This window comes from Apteryx rowi, unplaced genomic scaffold (genome assembly GCF_003343035.1).
Source record: "Apteryx rowi isolate R43461 unplaced genomic scaffold, aptRow1 scaffold_431, whole genome shotgun sequence".
In the NCBI taxonomy this organism is placed as follows: Eukaryota; Metazoa; Chordata; class Aves; order Apterygiformes; family Apterygidae; genus Apteryx; species Apteryx rowi.
Window position 1 is genome coordinate 46,944 of NW_020450685.1, and position 21,934 is coordinate 68,877.

The 21,934-nt window shown below is 43.6% G+C and overlaps 1 protein-coding gene across 1 annotated transcript in view; it reads right to left on the reverse strand.

Moving 5' to 3' along the window:
• The window catches only part of ESYT3 (extended synaptotagmin 3), a 28,611-nt gene that overhangs the window by 2,509 nt on the left and 4,168 nt on the right, over positions 1-21,934 (reverse strand). The window contains exons 4-20 of the mRNA XM_026076460.1: positions 18,281-18,347; positions 17,394-17,483; positions 16,282-16,337; positions 13,453-13,573; positions 12,285-12,458; positions 11,676-11,758; positions 10,697-10,745; positions 9,941-10,030; positions 8,985-9,047; positions 8,809-8,877; positions 7,413-7,478; positions 6,099-6,185; positions 5,111-5,260; positions 4,137-4,579; positions 2,844-2,933; positions 2,142-2,273; positions 356-461 (exon numbers count right to left, since the gene is read on the reverse strand). Coding sequence (XP_025932245.1) covers positions 356-461; positions 2,142-2,273; positions 2,844-2,933; positions 4,137-4,579; positions 5,111-5,260; positions 6,099-6,185; positions 7,413-7,478; positions 8,809-8,877; positions 8,985-9,047; positions 9,941-10,030; positions 10,697-10,745; positions 11,676-11,758; positions 12,285-12,458; positions 13,453-13,573; positions 16,282-16,337; positions 17,394-17,483; positions 18,281-18,347 — 1,936 coding nt within the window. The remainder of the gene's footprint in view (positions 1-355; positions 462-2,141; positions 2,274-2,843; positions 2,934-4,136; positions 4,580-5,110; positions 5,261-6,098; positions 6,186-7,412; positions 7,479-8,808; positions 8,878-8,984; positions 9,048-9,940; positions 10,031-10,696; positions 10,746-11,675; positions 11,759-12,284; positions 12,459-13,452; positions 13,574-16,281; positions 16,338-17,393; positions 17,484-18,280; positions 18,348-21,934) is intronic.

Consider the following 21,934-nt stretch of genomic DNA (forward strand, 5'->3'; position numbering starts at 1 on the left):
AGAAAACTTGAGTGTTGCTGGAAAATTCTAGGTTTTATCGCAGGTCATTCTTGGCTTCATGTTTGCACTACTTGAGAGGTTGCCCAAATGGGCAGCGGAGTATCCCAAGAAGCATATTTTTATTTCAGGAATACCCCTTTTCAAAGAAATAGTGTGGCTTATCAATCACATGAGACCACTCAAAGCTTCTATAAGGATACAGCTTGATATAGGATGAGAATTTAGCAGAAAAAAGTTGCTTTCAGATTGCTAGTTTTATGATTCAGACTTAGTTATTAGAATTGCAGTTCAAGATCAGAAGAATCTCTCAAACTGCTCAGTGGCACTGTCAGCAGTATAACTTGTTTAAACTTACTTTCCCCAGTTCCTTTCTTTCCTGTGAAATGAATGGCCTGCTGTTTTTCACTGCAATGTCTAATGTCCTCTTCTTAACATCTTCCAAAGATTCAAAAAATTCAAACCTAAAAGTAAAGTTTTGAGAGGAGAGACTTAAGTCAAAACCCTAAATTAACTCTTTAAGTTAAAACCCTATAAGCATCAGTGGCCATGTAATTTTAACAGAGAAGGAACATAGCTTTATAGAATGACCTTTACAGCACAGATGAATCACACCCAAAGTTTGAAAAGGTTTTACTGTTTGTAAACCTTGAGAACATTGTTGCCCAACCCCAGCATGTTTTAATAGGGAAAAAGACTGGTTTGGAGGACTGACTTTAATCCACATGTGAACAAAGCCTATTCTCCACAGAGCAGAAAAGCCAATTTAATAGTTAGATTTTATTAACATCACAAGAAATCTCTTCCAGGCCTCCTGAAAGAGCATGACATTCTGTTGATGATCAGACTGTTCACCATGCCAGGGGGATGAAGGAAAACATACGTCCACGATGAGATGCTGTTTACCGACAATTTCCCCTTCGTGGAAGATCAGCATGTTTTCCATGCAACATCTATTACTCAGAGGAAATAGCAGAGCCAAACGCCCAAGTTTACAAAGTCAGCTTATACCACATTAAGAGATGACAAAGGAAGAAACCTGTGGCAATTATATTCTTAATGACTCTGACTCATGACTGGCACACAATCAGTTTTGTCCATGCTAAATCCTTTTGGTTTTGCCCATCTCAATAGTTTTTCCTTAAGTCAGAGTTGTAAGACGGGTAAGGTGTTTTGGAGCTTAGTATTGCTCAATGTATTATACTTAATTGAGGATGCACAGGATCTGCCAATATTGGGGATGAGGCAAAAGAGATTCTGCTCCTAAAAAGTGCCAGCTGTGCTGGCACTACAGCACTGGAGTACTTGTTAGAAGAGTTCATGAGAATAGGCAGAAGCAAAATCCACAGCTCTAGACAGTGACTAGTGTTTTGAGTGTCAATAGGGGATGGATTTAAAGTCTTTTCTCCATTTCCACCCTATCCTAACATCTACAGAAAAGACCAAACATTGGGAAAAAAAATGAGTTAACCAATATTCACATATTTTCACATATGTGTATCTTCATCTAAACAAAAGGATAAAAAACACCTTCCAAAATAGCTCTACTTTTAAGCATTACCGTGATTGACTTTACACCAAACACGCTCCACTTCACCGGCAAAGCTGTGGACATGGCAACAGCCAGCAAAGAGGCGGTAGCATTTTAACCTGCTTCCACTGGGTCTTGATGAGAACATCTATTTGCCCATCTGAAGAATGGCCCAGTCTCAAAGGGCTTTATATTTTTGCCTCTGGCTTTTGGCAAGATGTGAGAATATGCAACAGGCAAAGAAAAAGCATGAACGGAGAAGTAGGTTTTGTTAGGTCCTGAAATGGAAAGATTAACTCTGCAGTGACTGAGTTAAACATGGGAAGGGGAATGTCTGTGTGCCAAGAAGCAAGCAGCACCCTGCATCTCCTAAAGTCAGGGAAGAGGGTGAGGAGGTGTGTGCTCCTAAGGAGGGAGGAACAATACTGTATACAGGGAGAAGCCAGCCCTAACTACTCGCAAATCATAGTTCAAGTGCCATTTTTTCAGAAGACCTCCAAAAGTTCTCATGATACAATTCTTCCGGCTCAACAGCTGCATACCTTATGTGAGTCCTTTCATTAAACAGAGATTGTAACTATTTCAGCAGCAATCACAATTAATATTTTCTTACTTTTCATCATATTGGGGGTTCAGAGTTTTTTTCTTAACTGAAGTCTTCTTTCTGCTTGTCCATCTTCTATCTGGAAGCAGGTATATACGAACATATGGATCTACTCCACGATTAGAAGAGGGTACTAAGTTTCTGTTAAAAGAAATACAATGTTGACAAGCAAGACAGCTTCTCTCACTATGTGGCTTTTAATGTGTTGACACTTAGAACCAGACCCACCCTTCATGAGCAAAATGTGTTTATCTTGGGAGCTGGAATGTAAGCAAAAAATAAGTTTAAGGCTGTGAAGTTTCACAAAATTTTCATTACTGAAAGTGTGCCACTTATAGGGGTACTTAAATTAACATTGGCAATTCAGCTGTAGGTGTCAGTTCTTGACATGACACTTACACCTCCTTCAGACATCCCAAGCCACGCATCAGTTGGTGGTGGTGTTCAGAGGCCGTTTTGGATGGCTGAAAGTTAGCGTACCATAGCAAGCACTCCTCGCTGGCTGCTTGCAGCTGGCATTGGCCAGATGTAGTGGTTTCCGCCAGCCTGGGCCTAGTGAGGCTGCACAGACTGAAGTCAGCCAACGTGAAGGCATCTCAGCTGGGCAGCTTACACTGCACGCGGTTCTGGTCCAGCCTTGCTGGACATATGACAAGCACGGAGAGCTGTTCTCTACTTTACAGACAGGTGCAAAGCAATTGTCAGCGTTACCTGCAGCCGTTTACCAGCACAATGAGACTCTGCCGTATAGAAGCATACCGCACCGTGAGCTGAATCTCTCCCAGAGGCATTTCGGTCCCACTGCAAGACAGACAGACAGTCAAAGCTCTTAAACAGCTATTTAAAAAAACATGCACAGTCCTAACAGCACGGAACAGGGCATGAGCTTCAGCAGCCGGTGACCTATTTTCAACTAAAACCAACTTTCAGAGCACTATTCCTTGTTCTGGCATCTTAAAGTTTGCTTTCTAGAAAGCAGCTGAACCACAAAGCCTTCACAGAAACAGCACTCCTGGCAGCGCCAGCAGCGTCCAGCACACCTTCTGCACAGGTGCCTGCTCTCAGTCCCGCACTGTAAATGTCCCCAAGAGCACCCAGCTGGCCTGCTGTTGATGCGGCAGCAAAGCAGAGATGAGCACATGCTACACAACTCCTTCAGGATGCTTGTGTATGCACACTGTGACCCTTTTGGTACCTCGCTCTGCATGTTCTTTAAGTGGCTTTCAAAACCCAAGCATTGCCTAACAACAGTTCAGGGTTTATAAATGAGCCCCTGTTCAGAGCTAGAGAATTTGCAGTCTAGAAGTACTAAACTGAACAGCTGGAGCTGGGTTCAATATTCAGGTTGAGGCCTGGTTTGATGCTCTCTTAATTGAGACAAACCTTTTTTGCTACTTCTGTTCATTAAGAGTTCAGCTAGCTCAATTTTGCCCCCTGAAGACAGATCAGGATTTCCATCCTCCTCGATGGAGCAGGCTTTATCTACATCCTCACTTTTAGCACTGTCGAAGGACAGACACAAGTGCACCTATCTGGGAAAACTTTGTTCACTGCATTACAAGAGTCTCAAAACTTGTTGGATAAAATAGAGCATCCAAAATTTAAAGCAGCCAGATATGTTTATCGTGAGTTTAGGTTTTTACATAAGTGGAATATTCTGACTTCCACTCACCAGTTTAAAGGGAACTTTGGTGCTAAACCCGCGAGTGTTATGGGACCCAGGATATTCTGTGTGAAAGCATACTAACTAACATAAAGTCAACACATGCAGCACCTCTTAGGACAGCCAGAGAAAGAAAAGCATCCACTCTACACCTGATCTGACAGGGACCCAGTAATCTACTTTGCTGTTGACTGGAATACTTATGCCAGTTCTCTGTAAGGTGATTTGAGACCTCAGACTCCAAGTGACTTAGCAGTCTTGAATTCAACTGAATGCAACAGCCTCCCATAAAACCTAAACCTTCTCAAGAGAAGAACAATTCAGCTGGAAGAACCACCTACTTCTGAAGGTCCAGATTGCTGCTACTTAAGTCAAAGCAAGAAGAAGGCAGAGAACCCAGCGACGCAACGCTGGGCGCAAGCCTTAATTCCTGGATGACCGGCAGCGTGGGCACTACCGCTGCTCTGGTTTGCAATGTTGCTGATAGTCGATGCTCTGGATTTTGCTCGCTCTCCATCTCGTTAAGGCCAGCAACAGTTTCGTTTGCTACAGGCTCTGCTGAACTGTCATTTGGGTCCACGTCTTCACTGCTGTCCTTTTTTGTCAGGGATTCAAGCGCTGCAGAGTCTTTGCTCACAAGAGGTACTTTTGAGACTTCTGGCTTTGGCGGGGGGACATACTTGTGCTGGTTCCCACCCTTCTCCGTGACACGTACGGGACCTTGCTTCGAGGCATTGACACCTGCCTTCACTCTTTGTGGATCGGGTTCCTCAACACTCAAGGCCTAAAAATCACAAGGTAGAGAAATGAGTGCTGCTACCAAAGCGCTGGAGTTAATGCCAGCATTACCAGCTAGGCTGAAATTTCACCACAACGCTACCGGTTTCAGACAGCTGGAAGCTGCCATTAGAGACGAAAGAGGCCTGTGGGATTAGCTATGATGTTCCCTTCCCTTTCCTGCTGTGCATGTATTTAACAGTGCCTAAACACTGATCCACAGCACTGTGAGAGAGCACTTCCTAAGCGTTACTGTCCCTCGCTGCTTTGCAGCTTAGATTGCCCCCAGCTCAGCTCCACTCTTTACGGTCATCGGAGGATTTTCAACAACGGCACTGCACTAAATTTTAGGAAGCCTCAGGGGACAGCTGTCAGCTCCACCATGCGCTCTTCACTTCAGTTAAGGACCTTTTCACACTTTCACTCTTCACCTGTGAAGCAAAACTGCATTCCTCCTCTTCCACCTCTCATCTTTTTTGCTTGGCTAGAATTGGAAGCTTCCACTGGAGAAGCGAAGTGAATATGGAAAACAACTTACCCGCAACACAAGTTTCATCTTAATGAAGCTGTCTGAACTGGAATGATCCAGCTGAAATCTCTGATCCAGAGTCATGTCTGGGTCCTTAAGTAAATGGGAGAGAGACACCACTGAAGTCCCCAGGATGCTATCCCGATCCTTGTCTTTCACCTAGAAAGAAGAAATTTTTTTTTATTAGATGGCAAACTGATAAGCATACCACTGGGAGAACAGTAAAGCAAGAAGGTACTTCAGACAGAGACCAAAATTAGCTTATTTAATTCAAATAGGTCACATCAACATTTTATAAGTGTAACAGATTAGTATGTTTGGAGCAAAAAACCATCTCTAACTATGCAGAGAAGTATCTCCCTTAACAGAAATACTAGGTCCTGAAATCTACTCGAGTTTCGTTACTTGCTCTGGAGAAAATGTCTTCAACTCCAGATGCAGCTGGGATGGCAACTGGTCTATACTTTTGTGAGGTTTTTATGGTCACGGCTTTCTTAGCCCTTCCAGCCTCAGTACACCTTTGAGGTTCAAATTCACCTCTGTAGCCCAGTGAACAGCCCCAGACCTGGCTTTGACTGTAATGCGTGATAGTGGGACACAGGACATCATGAGGAGGCAAGATACCAAGGTAAGGAGATAGGACTCTGGTCGAGGATTATGAAAGCTCTGATTTCTGACAGCAAAACATTCAGGGCTTTGCAGCACTCATGTCCAAAGCCTCCTTTGCAGTTTGCAGCCAGAAATGTCCCATGCTTTGTACCAAGATATTAAACATTACAGGATCCCTAGAGCAAAGGTAGGTACCAGCATAGAATTCTAACATAGAATTGCCCATGCAACAACAGGTGCTTCTTCCACCTTTTTAGCAGGATCATTTCAAACACAGGCCCCAGTGAAAGCACACCGAAATGACCAGCACTGAAATCACATCCACTATAAAGAAGGTTTCTTCCTACAAATGTACATTCAGTCTTCAAAGGAAAGGCTTTTCTCTCACCTCAATATGCAGTGACTGGGAATGAGCACAGTGGACAAAGAAGGTGAAAGCCTGGCCCCACACGGGATCTTTGTTGAAATTGCAGGTCTGCAACAAGATGATTGTGGCGCATACGTTAGCAATTCTGCGAGCAGCAAACACCACCGTGACACTGATCACTGGAGAGGGCCACAGCGACCCTCCTGTTTTATTCAAGTGATGCTCCATCCCAGCCGCACGGAGAGAGTGAAATTTCCTGGTAAGATGCGTGCAGAAGCCAAGTCTCCGGCAAAACCAGAACAAGTTCTGCAAGGTGTGGAAATGCTGCAGAATGAGTCAGGCGAGCCGTGGCTGGCCCTGACCAGACCAGCGCTGCCTGGACCAGCGGCACTCCCCAGCCGCAGCTGGGCAGCGCTCCCCACCACTCCTAGCAGGGAGTGAGCGTGCTGCTTCCAGCCTGCAGGCGCCCGGAGCAGGGCTGCGGCTGCGGCTGCGGCTGCGGCTGCTCCTGCTCCCTCAAAGAGCTGCCTCTGCCAGGCTGGAGCGCTGGCAGCGAGGGGAAGGAGCACCCAGGAAGGCTGGAAGTCAGACCTAGCTGGGGAGAGGTAGGAGATGTGGTGTGGGAAAAAGCCAAAGAAGGTAAAGATTCATGCAAAACCCAATTTCTGGCTGGAGAAGGTAGAGGAAAAAGAAACACAGGTGAGTTTCAGTGTGTATCCACCCATCGTGCATGCTTGCGCGCAGGCAGCAGGATCCGCTCCTAGTTGTCTGGTGCCCGAAGGAGCACAGGGGCCTCCCCTGTCCACATCTGGCTGCAGTGCAATAAACACAGCAGCTACCGGGAGGGGAGCATTCAACACTTATATTCATCAGGTGAGAATAAACATTAAGTAACAACAAACTGAAAGTGAACAGGGGGAGATCCAGATACGTTTTGTCCAGGTTTAAGAAAAAAAAGAAAAAAGAAAATCAGTACAGCTTCTGTGAAATGCAGAGGCCAGGAGACTCTCTGATGAGGGAATAGATGCCAGCTTGACACAAATGACATTCTGCCCTGAGAAAGCACGAGACGGACTGGAGACCTATCAGTTTTCACTCTGCAGCCCTCACAACCTGGTAGCCATGAGCACGGAAATACACATCTGTCCAGCACACGGGCTCAGCGACGTGGTGCTCCCACACACCAGATGACAGACTGGCCTCTGCAACTGTCACCGTCGCTACAGTGCTGCATGTCGCCTGCGCTGGTCCTGTCCTCTCCTAGGGGCACCTTGGAAATAGTTGCCCATAAAATTGAAAGTGTTTAAGGAAAGCCAAAGAGTCCAACAACCTCACCTTGCTTTTCTGAGTCTTGTTCCCTACAGTGAGCAGGACAAAGGAGGAAGGCTCTCGTTCCATCTTCTGTCATTTAAAATGAGAAAAAAAAACAAAAAACAAAGAAGAAGCATTCATAAATTTACAGGCAGCAATTTCAAACCACTACGCTTACTTGAAGCTCTTTGCTGGACATTAGTTTTTCAGACTCAGGACACCTGAACTAACAGTCCAGTATGCAGGAAAGATTCCAGCCATAACACAGTGCACTCTTACCCTCCACCACCAAGAGTTCATATTTAAGTCAAATCTTTATGTATTTAGGTATAAATAGATAAGCAGCTAAGTGTTTGTCAGAAGCTGGGAGGAAAGCAATAGAAGAAGAGTTGAAGGCTCTGTGGACAGTGGGGAGTCTTCATGTTCATCATTCTCCGATGCAGAAATGGTTTCCTAGGCTCACGACTCGCTGTAAAGCGCCTATAAACGAGTCAGTGGCACTGAGTAACAATCCCTTTCCAGAAGAAATAATACTGACCCTCTTGGGCCAAGCCCTTCTCTTTTGTACTAATGCTACAGTATCCAGTTGGGGGGGGCAGCTTAAAAGCTCTAGGGGACCCTTTCCTGCCCTCTCCCAAAAGGGTATTAGCATCATGGCAAAATCATCCATGCAAAGGCTGAGGGTTTGGTCTGGGCTTACAGCAAAGTGTACACAGTGAAGTCCAGAGTGAAGGAGTATTGAATGCCATGCAAATCACACTGTTGGTATCTCACCTAAATCTTAAAGATTGCATTTAGGAGGTCAGATACTCAGAGAACAGGGAAGCTTTATCCCATTGCTCGTTCAATGAAACAGGGAGAAAGACATTCTCCCCTACACCCACAGTTTATGTTACAGTAGCAAAATGCAGTATTTGGGGAAAAAGTAACCTGAAGCAAAGAGAGAGGAAGCATGAATGACAGACAGGCTCCTGAATCCTGCTAGAAATGCAGGAGAAGGAATCTCACGGTCAGTTCTGCAATGGACGGGAGGGTTACTGCAAACAAGCACGTCCCTCCCATCCTGACTGGGGAGGTCAGACTGGGACAGCTCAGCAGAGGAACAACCCCTGCAGCAGCAGGAAGGGTGGCATGACTTGGCCTGATGCCTGGCGGCTCCTACTGTCCACAGTCCAAAATAAAAATAAGGAATCCCCCCTACACAACCCAATATTTTATTGATGCATTTCCCCTTGGACCTCTTCGACTTTCACTAGGGGAGACTTTCAATCACCACCTTGAACCAGCGATCACTTAAGAAACTTAAGTTTCTCACAGTGAAGAGATCGTTTCCCTTTAACAACAGCCAGGTCCAGTTGTTACTACACAGTATAATCCAGCATGTGGTTTTGCAGGCATGGAGATAGAATATAAATTTTACCTTCAGGTACTTGATATTTTTTAACTTCTTTGCTCCGTATTCACCATTTGAGTACTCAAAGTGGTTTTTCTGAATTGATAAAAGAATATTTTAACACAATTAATTTGTGGGCTTTAAAAAAAAAGAGAAGAAAAAAGGTTAGGAGTGAAGGCTGCTTGTATGCAGCTCGTACTTACTGGAAGGTTGAAAGCGTTGTCCAAGTAGACTATCAGAATCGCTGTAGACAGACCCTTCTTATCCTGTGAAGGCCAGCAAAAAATAAAACAACGCAAGACAAGACAGGCAGGGTCACTCATCAGGGACAAACCAAAGCACAACATGAATTCAAAGAACACTTTCTGAAAGCTAGGCAGCTCTTCAGCTTTCTCCTAAAACCTGCGACTGAGAGGAGCACAAGCCAATACACAAGAGTTTGACTGTTTTAAGCAGATCAGTAGGTACAATCTCTCTGATGCAGAACTGCTCGCATTTCGCAGTGCAGCAAGACACCTAAGCACATGCTCAACCATATACATCAACATCAGTAATCCAGTGTCAGCAGGAGAAAGCCTGGATACAGATTTTATTCATTTCAGTGGAACTTAAAGGCTTTTGCTTGATTATGAAGAGATAGCATCTTTGGGAAGACAGGCTTGATCCAAGCAATCCTCATGAAAGAGTATGACACCATTTGTACCCATGGCCCTACCAAGCATCACTGTTGGGTATTTATGACTAGCAGAGGTGTACGGATGCTGGGGTACTACACAGATACTAGAGAAAAAGGGAAAGGAAAAAAAAGGAATAAAGAAGGGAACTGTGTGAGGCCATTTTGTCATAGCAGTGAGTCAAACAAAGCTATGCTAATTTAAGCAAAAAGATCTGTCAGATCTTAGTTACTCCTGAATTGCCAAGTGAGCTGGGGCAAGCACACACCCTTCCTCTTTAGGAAGGGCCTCCCCCGCCCTCAATAAAAATAAAAATCAAACCACACACCACCCCAAAAAACCAAAACTTTGTCCAAAAAAAACAACCAAAGAAAAAAAAAAACAAACTCCAAGGAGTTTACCTGGGGTTCCTAATTTTACACATTCCTTTCTTGATGACTTTACAGGAAACAGAGTACCTGAATGCCTTAAGTAAATATACTCACCTCATGTAGCTTTTCTTGGTCACTTACTAATGAACACCACTCCAGCTTTAAATGCAAGTGTCCACTTGTTGTCTTACTCAAGGGAAACCACTAAACAGAGACAACAAATAGTAACTTGAGAACTGTGAGGCAGAATAATTCTTATACCTACGTACGTTGCAATCACTAGGAGTTACGTACACAATAGACAACATGAATCATATTTTGCACTCCTTAGTTTGAATTTTGGACACTTAGACTGTACCAGGTCCATCTACTTAGGAATCACAGGCCAGAAACACTGAAAATAAGATACTCGTGTATGCAATGCACATGGATATCTGGAGCCAACAGCAGCGCTAGGACAGGCACCCCAGTGCTCTTGCCAAGTGCTGGGTTGCAGGACCAGCCACAGTGAGATCAGATCATTACTTCCCTCAGCAATCCAAATGCTTTGCTAAACTTTATCCGTAGCCTTGCAGAAATTGGTACATACAGTGCACGTGGTATCAACACAAGATACCCCACGCTGGCTCAGCATAACCTCAGGCCTTGTCTGAGGTTGTCAGCTTGCTTGTAAAAGCAACTGTAATAGTTACTTCAAGTTTTCTGAGCAAAAGCAACTAGATTTCTTTCTTCCTATGAAAATAACATAGTTCAAGTATGTATGGAAGCTTCAAGCACGCAGAAACAATGCAGTAACAGAGACCGAGAGCATGAATAGGTACCTGTCAGCATACACCACAACCACATTTAGAAATAAACGGTGACCTTTACCTCATCAACAGTTCTGTCATTCATTACATCCGCCAGGCTTATAAACAAGCTGGAAGACAAAAAAGCAAACACAGCATATTGCTGATTAGTGGGCAAAAAAAATCAAAGCTGTTCCAAATAACAAGGGTTACAAGCATTACCTGTGCACATATTCACTGCAACACACTTACACTCCTAAGCGCCTTCTCCCCCTTGAAGTGCTTCCAAAGTTAAAATACGTTTTAAGCAAATCTCAAGCTGTGTAATAACCACCACTTCTAACGGCTTCCCAAGGTTCCCTACAGGTGTCAGGCCTATCCTCCACCGCGTTCAAAGCTATTTGCACTAGGATCTAATAACATTTGAAGTTCTTGATATAAATATTTGAACAAAGGGCACAGCTTCCTTCAACATTAAATTTCCTGTATGAATAATCTGGATGTCCTGTTTCAGAGGTTACCGGCCCCTGTGCAAAGGTTGGGTTCTTTTGTTTATTTGTGGGGGGGAGGTTGTTTGTTTGTTTAAGTCAAGCAAATATGAAGATACCTGTTCTTAAAAAGCAGGATCTGACATGCTCTGTCTGGAAAAGATGACGACCCTCTCTGTCTTCTCCTAAGTGCCATTATCTAGAACATCAGTGATACTGTCCCATTCACAAGAGAACCACAACTCCTGAAGCAGTGCCCCTCTCCTGCCTGTCATCTGATCCGGTGAGGGCAGCTTCCAGGCTGCCAGTCATTTCAGATTTTGTGCATTTTCTGGAAGAATTAAGAGAGGGTGCCAGATGTTGCTACAGGGAAATCTCTCCATTAGAAAACTGCATGAAGAGCTTATCAGAGCAATAAGAAAACATCCAAGTTAGACTGCACTCAATTAGGACTGAAGACAAGGAGGAGAAAGGATCTAATCCCCAGAATTATTTTCTCAAATTCACTGAACAAACATGTCTGAAAACTACATCTTTTTGAAGAATGAAGAAAAGAAAGTCATACTAATTTACCTGCCCATAAAGTCATCTTTATCTGGATCTTCATCATACAAGTCCACTTCTAAGTCCTCACCAGGTACTTCATGAACAACAAACTGGAGGAAAAAGAAGCATTGATTTACAATAAAGTGCATTTACACAGGTTCACAGCTCAGGTTGTGGACAGGAGCATAACACTTCACAGCTGTAACACATAAGGACACTCCCTGCTGTTTCAAAGGCAATTGGTTACAGGTGAAAATATTTCAAAACCAGTTTGCTTGTTTTTGAACTGTAAGTTAAACTCCTCAAATGAGGATCCCTAGTAAGGATTGCTTACAAAAGCAGAAAAAGCTAAAGGCATCCAGTACAGACAGGAATCAGTGTCAGAGAAGACTACAGCTGCACGGACTGCTGCACTGATTGATATTTAAAGCAGTACTTTGCACCTCCGCCAAAAACCCACACATGTAAATCAGATCAAACTGAACACCATTTCACAGCTGCAAAGCAAATCTGAACTTGTTTAAGGGACAGAACTGACTGATCAGTCAGGTAACAAGGAAGTCCACCTGCCCCAGGGCAGTCAGCTAAGAGAACAGCTGTGCGTCCTACAGACAGAAGGATCACAAGATTCAGTACCTCAAACGTCTCATTCCAAATGGGGTTAAGATCTCGGGAGACGGTCTTGCTTCGATACTGCGCCGTGCCAACTCGAAGAAGAGCGTATGGGTCAGACTTCCCCCTGATGGCACCAAGGAAACTGTCTTTCTGGACAAGGTTTTCAGCTTCTAACAGATGAACTCTTATTACTCCCTGGGTAAAACAGGGTAAAAAATTGGCCATGAAAATGCGATCTTTGGATAATTACAATATGCTGCTTCCTAAAACTAGTTATTACAGGTAGAAAGGGTAGTCAGCATGACAGGTTTACGAAGATTGGTATTTTGATGCAGCATCTTTCAGATGGCAGAACTGTAAGACAACAATTACTTTTCCACCATTTACTTAGAAAAATCCCCTAAACAGATACACAATTCAATCTAGATAATTGGGCAGAAAGTGTTCTTCAATTTATTTTAAAATCAGAAATATATATATATATACACCCACACACACACAGAGGATGACAGCTACAGTCAAATCCTGTATGGAATCAAGCTCAATTCCCACTAACTGAAAGAGGAACTAAGCATCCATTGGCAGGTTATTATTTTATTGCAGAATGGCCATTCAGTTTTAATTGGGTGAGGTAAGTTTACAAGACAGAGCATCCCTCTCTCATTCATTTATATTTACCCCATTAGTGAGTATACTAGGCACTTGAGGGATGAAGGAGACTGGAGATCTGGATGTGTCAAACAGTTAGGAGGTCTGGGGCTTTTTTTTCTCTTAAATATTTTCTTTAATGAAGAGATGTTATCCTCTGACCTTCCTACTTACACCCCTTCACAGCATTAGTAAAGAAATCCAAGTAGTCTAACACTTTTTGCTCATGTAATTACTTTCTCCAGCTGAAGATCTGTTACATCCTCAAATCAGACTACAGGTTTAAATTGGTAAATGAGCTCAGTGTTTAAACAGACTTCTTCCACCACATACAGAGGGTAGGAACACACCCCCCCCCCCAAAACAAAGAACTATCCAGTATCTGTTTTTGTATCTCTGAAATATTACCTATAGAAAGCCTAAAATTCATGCTGAAACAGCTGATGAGAACAGGATGTGCAGGAACCTGACACCGAACTTGCATACCCATCTCAGGGAATGCACGCTCAAGTAGTATAACATCCTCACTGAAAAAACTCACATATGGGACAGGGAACTTCAGGTGGGCAATGTTGATGTTCTTCTTCAGAGGCACCGTGATTCTGTTTGGTAGAACCAGCCGTGAAGCAATGAAGTCCTGAATTAGCGAGTCTGACATTACACTGCAGGAAAAACAAAACCAAAAAAACCTACCTAAATCTCTACAATCCATCACAATTTCAGTTAGAATGGAAGAATGTGGCACAGCAAGTGGAAGGGGCTCTGCAAAACCTGTGATACTACCTTCCCCAGAGAAGACTAAGGGGCAGCAGTTTAGCCAAAGCCTACATCCAACTGCACATGGGCAAAAGGCATCTGTGCTTTTGCATTTTGCTTGGAACAAGAGGAAAATGGAGAAGAGAGTTTAGCACCAGAACAGATTGCCAAGGGTGGATGTGAAATCACTGTGGAAGGCTAGGCTGTCTCCTGTCAATAATGTGGACCCAGTTGGGCTGCCTCAGGGAAGGAGATAAGCACAGGGCAGCCTCTCAAGACCATAGTCCTATTTCCTATTGTTCTGCACATAACCACGAGTGTCCTTCTGCACACAAGGACATTTAAGTCTAGAGTTACTAGGGCTGGATGGGAATTTGGCTCCAGTAGGCTGTAAATGATGAATGGGAGCTTAGGCCAGATGATGAGATCATCATGCACCCAAACAAGTCACATGAACTCAGGTGCCTTCTGGGTTTCCTTGGGAATGCCAACATCAGAGACAAACAAGGTGAGGAGGGAATCAATCTGCAACTCATGGTGTTTCACAGGGGGCTCAAGACCTTGAGAGAGTTTAATTTTAAGGATAGAACATGGTCCTAGCACATTCTTTTCTGCTCTAGGCCACATGCCACGACCTTACTAAAAAATGGACAGAAAAGCTAGTCAGACTGAAAATACAAAATGAGTTTGTTCTTTTTTTTTTTTTTTTTTTAAGACTAAGGGAAAGGTGAGATTCCGTCTCTTGACATCATTGCATTAAGAAGGAAAATGTTTCTTGAAGTTACTGGGCCTTTGACACAAGAGAGATCACACTGGCTGAATGGAAGGTGATGTCTGTCCTGGAGTCCAGGGTACTTTCCCATCTAATTTAAAACTCAGGCATTTTTAGCTTTTCCAGTTTCAAATGTTTTTTTGGATCATCTTTGCTGTATTTTTATGGTGGGGAAAACTGATTTGACCTACTTCTCCCGAGCAAGAAGTGTAGGGCTATCACAGACCTCCAGCACTCTCTGGGTGATTAATGAAATCATTTCAATATACTACAACTTGGCATGAGAAGAAGACAATATTAGAGGGAAAACTAAGGGCACCCAAAACATCTGAAATCCTTTTATCCTCTTGCTAAACCTAGCACTTACTGGGCAGCTTCTTGGGATAAGACTGTGCAATGACATTGTCACAGTCCACAGATGAGGCTGGTTTCACCCAGAAGGAAGGAAAGGCCTCTCCTGCTCCAAACGTAAAACCAAGTAGTTGAAAACCCTTGGTCAGGCAGTTGGATTTCCTGTCAAAATCACCCTCAACAGGAAGGTTACAGATTGTCCCTTCTTTGGAGTCTCAGGGTAAGCCCAAATATACGTAGCTTATATATGAGAACAGATGACTGGATCCAGTTTCTTTACTCTCAGGTAAGCCAGGCTCATTTGAAAGGAAGAGCTCTTGTTCAACCTGTATTTCAGCCTATTCAGTCAGGCATGTTTTTGCTCATGGCTTTTATGTGCAGTGTTGATGAACAAGCAAGAGTTTCTATGTTCAGATCACTGTGAAAGAACCAGGGAGCAAAGATTTAGGACACCAAATTTGCACTTAATTATATGAGTGGCTGTAGGTTGAAACACCTACATGCCTTCTCCTTGCAAGGATTAAGGAAAGCTGCATTAGAAAAGAGAACAGATTAATTCCTCTGATAAAAACAGGAGCTCTCAGGGCAAACTGCAAGGCAAAATGCTGCTCTCAAATTAAGAACAACAACTTCCTCTCACTTGGCATCAAAGGTCTGTGAAACCCTTTACTGCACTTTATTCCATAAATTGTCACCTAGAACAGCCAACTATTTCCTATGTGTCTGCAAAGCACAAGCTGCAGCAGAGGAGAGGGGAGCAGAAGTGTCTGGGCTTGCTTTTAAAGGGAGAGAGGTAATGACCAAGTAACTAATGTGTTTTGTTCTCATGCGACAAAATTTCCTTACACTGAGGGACAAGGGTAGAAGTAAGCCTCCAACCCAGAGAAGCAGTATGACAACTTAAAAGAGTGAAAACCACTGAGATTTTCATTCTTGCTGTCCAAGTTTTATGTACAAGACCAACTGAAGAGGCATTGGTGAAGAGATGGGTTTTCTGAAAAGTGAAAGGGGTTAGCAGATTAGAAAAAAGAGAAGGAATTTTTTTCATTTCAAATCTGTTGCAGTTTTCTTTATCATGGATTGTATTTGTGCGTGACAACTGAGCACTGCAAGTCTGTGGTACATAACCTATTTTCACTTTAAGGCAAATAAGCCTAAGTACAGACTGCTAATCAGATCACCTAGATCTGCTCATCTACCATTGTAAGTAACTGGCACATGGGAAAGGGCTTATTTTTCAGATTAGACACCATTACAGTTTTGGTGATTTACTATTTCCATTGTAAATCCCAAGTGCAAAGAAGAGACTGAAGAAAGTTTGATGAACATAAAAAGCTTCATATCCAAATTGAGCAAACTCCACAACCAGATACGTTGGGGCACGTATCAGTGTAACACCTTCTCTCGAGAATAACTTCCATGGTTACTGAAGAAAGCTGGACCACCTTCTGAAAGATTTTAAAAAGTAATAAAATGAAGCAAAACACTCACTTAATCCCTGGGACATCCAGGAGGTTGCTCATGCCAGTCCAGTTGATTTCCAAGTGCTAACAAGGTCAAGGAGAAAAATAACACAGAATCATTAAAATTAATTTCAGGACAAATGTGGAATTTAAGGGGAAAGCAAATGCTTCTAAAACAAAGCCAGCTATTTAAAGAAAGCAAAACTTGCACCAGTAAATGAATGCCTTTACACATTAAAACTAACAGCCGGTAACGACTTCCTTATCTATTTTACCCGCCATACTTGAAATGAGGGTATCACTGGGGCTTATCCTGCAAGCAGAGGGGAACACAGCACTCAGCCCCTAGCAATGGCCATTGTCAGATGCCCCAGGGGCATGTCTGGTAAATCCGGCAGCTCTACCTAGGTTTTGAAGTTGTTTCCTCACCCTTTCACTCGGGCTTGGCCCATGCCCTGGGGCAGGGGGATTTACAAACAACGCCCAGCTTCAGGAGGTCTCTGTTTCTATTCACACAGTAAACAAAAGAGGTTTTCATGTGCTAAAGTAATGCTACTACATATAAACACAAAACACCTCATCCAATATCAAAAATGTATGGCTTCCATGAACTCAAGCATAGTATAATCCAGAAGCAAGCAAAGAACCCTGTGCTATAATGTAACTGGTTCTTACAGGGCAAGAAGGTTTCTCATACTTTATTAAACTGAATTCAACTAAGGGGCATATGTAAGCTTAAACAAGCAAGCTTTCAAAGCCTGGCCATGGCTGAATGGTTCCCGAGGATGGGTGCATTTAAAATCCATGTTAATATTTGCCAGGACCCTTGCAGCAAGTGCCTACGAAAGGGCTGCTTGTTCTGACCATCAGAAAGTCCACCCATTCTTAGACCGAAGCAAGTAACTTCTTAAGCGCAATTGCAAGAGAATAGGCAAATTCATTCCCTTCCTCTTGGAGTTCAAGATGAGCATTTAACAATCAGTAATTTGCTATTCAAATAACTGCATCATGAGATAATCATCGCTATGCAGTCGGGTCAGTAGTGATGGCCTGTTTGCGTCACTCATTTAAGACCAGTCGATACATTAAGACAGACCAAGAATCAAGAGGGCTGCAGACTGCAGTTCGCTAGCGACTCACCGGTCTCTGCATAAAGAACAACGTCACTGCTCCAATAAAAGGTGCGTCAGTCAGAAGAGGTTCCAGTATCACCCGCAATGTCCCATACAACTGCAAACAGAACAGACCAAGGAAAACTGAGTATGAAACTCTCAGGAGACCCTTGGGCACTATAAGGCTAAGCCTGATATAAACATCCATGCTGAATATCCAGACCTCAACTTCTGCTTGCTTACAGCAGTGTGTGAATAGTGGCGGAGGGAACTCTAGGGTTCTGACGCCAGTATGGGCACCCTAAGTTATATGGGGAAAACAAAGTCCTCAAACGTCCTACCTCATCATCACTAGAAGCCCACAGCTGCTTTTATCTGAACACCACCACCCACAGTTTCAAAGCAGTGAACCTTTTAGTGATTTTAAAACTTCTATTTGAAATAATCTTACTTAGAATTTGATAACAACAATAACCCCTCTCCCCCTCCCCAAGCACTGTAACCCTGACTGCCACACAGCCCAGTCCTGTCGGTGCTTTTGTCATCTACCTATGAGCCTTCACCAACATTGTAAGAACAGGTTGTAAGTCTAATCTAAAATGGTTTATGAACATCCTAACATAACTCTTATGAACATGCAATTCCTCTGAACTCAAGGGGCAAGAGCTGGCTCACACATGCTCAGTGCTCTAGCACTGGACCTGTTTAAGAGTTGCATTAAGAAGCTTAAAAGTAATAGTTAGGTGCTGTCCAAGGATGGCATTGTTTCCCCAGCCAAAACACAAGGAGATGAAGTGATTCGCCCCAAGTCAGCTAGTCTGTGGTTTCCTAGTCAAGTGTCCTAACCTCCCCATTGGGACATGCTACCTCCTACTGCGCACAGTCTTAAACAGACAACTTTAGCATTGCACGCACCTGTACGCCTTTCACTCCAAGCTTAAATTTCGCTATGTCCATGTGAATCTCACAGTCCCCTACGTAACTGAAAGAAAGTTCTCACATTATTCCAATTTGCAATAGCCTGGTGAGCAAATTCGGTCTGTACAGAAAATAAAGGAAATGAGTTTAATGACTGACAACACAATACTACAGGCAGAGATGGATTTTCAAATGACTGAAAAGGGAAAGCTGAGCACATTGAACAAGAGTTGGTTCTTCACAGTAGAAATTCTGGTAGCAGCTGCGGTATTGATCTACCTGCAAAATGTCAAAGCACCATCTGTATTTCAAGGTTAATTTCCCATTCTTAAGACTGGAAGTTGATTGCAGAAAGCTCACTCTTAGGAAGGGATTGACGGGCTCACTGGGAATTCAGTGTTTCAATTTACAATCTTTATGCCTTTCCACATAATCAAAAACGCTTCCCCCCCATCCTAGATGTCTGTCTTCTCTAGTGACACCTCAAGCAAGCATGTTTTGAAGTCTAGATGTCGCAGCAGTCTTCTCCCCTTCTATCGGAGCTTGAGCCTCTAATCAGGTTTAGCCTGCTTCATGCAGGCATCACGTCGTGCCAGGGCGCGGATCTCCGTTCTTTAGTTTTACTTCTCATTTCAAGTCCAAGCTGGTCACTGCTTTCGCAGAATCACAGAATGGTTGAGGTTGGAAGGGACCTCTGGAGATCATCTAGTCCAACCCCTCTGCTCAAGCAGGGTCACCTAGAGCACACTGCACAGGATCGCGTCCAGGCGGGTTTTGAAAATCTCCAGAGAAGGAGACTCCACAACCTCTCTGGGCAACCTGTTCCAGCGCTCTGTCACCCTCACAGTGAAAAAGTTTTTTCTCATGTTCAGATGGAAGTGTCTGTGTTTCAGTTTGTGCCTGTTGCCTCGCATTCATCTGCCTCCTCTGCTCAGTGCAACCTTGCTATCCTCTCTGCCCCAGCAGAAACGCTCCTGGGAAACCAGGCCACCTCTGCCTTTCGCCTTTACCTACTAAGCTAATGCTCCCAAGGGCAAATGTTTCTTCTCTGCTCAAGACTGCTTAGACAATTTTCCAAAATCCTTTAGTTTCTTGAGAGACTCTACAAACTCAGTTAACCCAAACTCCACCAAAGCTCAAAGTATTGCTGCATACTACTTTTGACTACTTCTCTGATCTGCACTGAATGACAGTGACTATCCAGAAAGATTTGCTAACTTGCTGGTTAGGAAGTTCAGAGCTTCTTTTGTAAGAGTAAATGGCAATGCTTACAAACTTTTAATTGTATATATTTTTATTATTACACTATCCCTCCATGACATCTCATGCACTACAAATGCCATAAAAGAGCAAGCAAATGAAAATTCACAACATTTCCAATGAAAAAAATATGAGTAGCAACGAATTAGATGAATGAAATAGGAAGTAGTTGGATTCCAAGATATCCCTCTTGGAATGTAATAATGCTTTCAAATACTTTGAATCTGTCATGATTATAGGTCAGTGATCACACAGCTCCACAGCAGCTCTGGCAGTTAAAGGCTTAGTGGCAAGAAAGGTAGTTGCAGGAGGTCAAGTGGCTGCACTTGAGGAGTTCCTCCTGTTTTGAAAACTGCACTTTTGGAGAACGTTTCTGGAATGCTTTGACATTAATTCAGTTGGTGAACACAACTGTCAGCTCCCTAGCTCGGCAGGCAGATTCTTGATTTAGATCTAGGGCCAAATGTTTGGAGATCACAGAGTTCTCCCAGTTTATTTCCACAGACCTGCTGGGATCTCATCTCTCATTTAGCCACTGCAGAAACCCTGCTACTTCCCTATTTGTCACTTGAAAGCCGTAGATCAGGGATATTTCTGCAGGGGAGTGGATATGTGAACAGAACAGACAGATGCCAGGTCTTTCAGACAGATAAATGGCTGAAACTCTGTCTGTACAGAAGACCTGAGGGCAAACAGCGATTATCTCAACATTTCTTCTTGGTCCTATAAGCCATGACAAAATTTACACCAACTTAATTTACAACAATTGGGTGCATCATCTCAGGGACTGAGCAAAAGCTTTTGGAAGAAAGTTCATGGAGTCCTTTCTCAGTGCCTGACAAGTGGTGACCTCGGAGCCTTGGTTCTCCTGTCAAAGACCCAAGGATAGTCCTCTCATGCAGGACAGTCAGACTATAATGAGAAAATGCCCTAAATACCCATTCCCAATGCTCTGATGCTATGGCCACATAAGCTGTTATTAACAGATTTAATTAAAGCAGCTTCTCAATTTTCTTTTAGTAACTCCATGTGATACCAGATCTACTGCATCACTGACTTTGCTGACAGCTGCTGCCCATACAAATGAGGGACCTTTAAGTGCTATTTCTCACAGCTCCCAAGCAAAGCTGCTCCCAACTGAGCTATTACATCACAAATTTAAAACAAAGGAAAGGACGTCCGTCTTCACACAGCATGGACCTGAATGGCAGCATTCAGTGCCACATCATGTTATGGAGGCCAAGGAGAAACAGACTGAAGAAGAGACTCAATGAACTTGTTGACCATATGTCTACTGGTGGCTGTGAAAACTAAGCCAGTGATTCCATACAGACCATGAAGGAAATCTAAGTGGGAAAGTGTTTTCTCTTCATGCCCTATTCCTGTGTTTTTCCACAGCCAAATCAAAGTTTCTGGGTTTCAGAGACTAGTTTCCTCCTTGATAAAACAGAAGTAAAATCCCTTCTCCTATACTGTTGCGAGGCTGAAGGTTGGAAGCATTTATAGAGTGTGCTGAGATTTCTGAATGATGCCTATAAACAAAGCGTTATTGAGCACCAGAGCAGGGCAGAGCTGCTGCCACAGCAGGAGGAACACTGTCCAGGATAACGGCTTCCCGTGGGAAGTGGCAGCTCGGCTTCCCCATCTACAGCTGTCCTGGCCCACACTGCACAAAGCCATGAGCCAGCGGGCCGAGAACCGCATGCGTGCACTAGCAAGGGAATTCCCCTGAAGTTACACCTAGCAAACACCACGGCAAAGGAGTCATGTTTATTTTTTGACATGAAGGCATGTTAACTCTTTAATGTCTTCTGCAACAAGCTACTCTTCTCAAACCTAACCTGACAGAGGTCACTGTGGTCTTGACATTGCAAAGTGAACCTCGCTTACACCCACAGTACGTTATTCTGTCCTCCAGAGTTGTGATGCCAGGATTCAGCTCTGCGGACAATGATTCAAACCACATCTTTTCAGCAGTCAGGGCCTTCAGAGGGAACGAGAGAGAGAAGGAAAGAGGTGACTGGTGACAGTAGCAAGCTCTGCCATTAGCACTACTTAGAAGGATCCTGTACACAAAAATGAGGTAGCTGAGATGCAACTTTGCTGCCACGCACCTTCACATGGAAAACAAGTAAGACTATAAAATGCTCCCACTTCATCAGTGGCTTTTGGACTCTACAGGTCATAATTTAATTTTACCTTTAATTATCAAGTTGAGAGCATTGATTAAGAAAAATCTGGACCACACATCAAATGTTAACTGGGAAGAGAGCAGCAAAAGAGAACTGCTACCATGCAGCAATGGCCACCTGTAAAATGCAAGACCACAAGCGTCCTAATCTGTAGAAACTTCCAATGATGGGTCCTGTAAGTTAAGGGTCACTTCCAGTT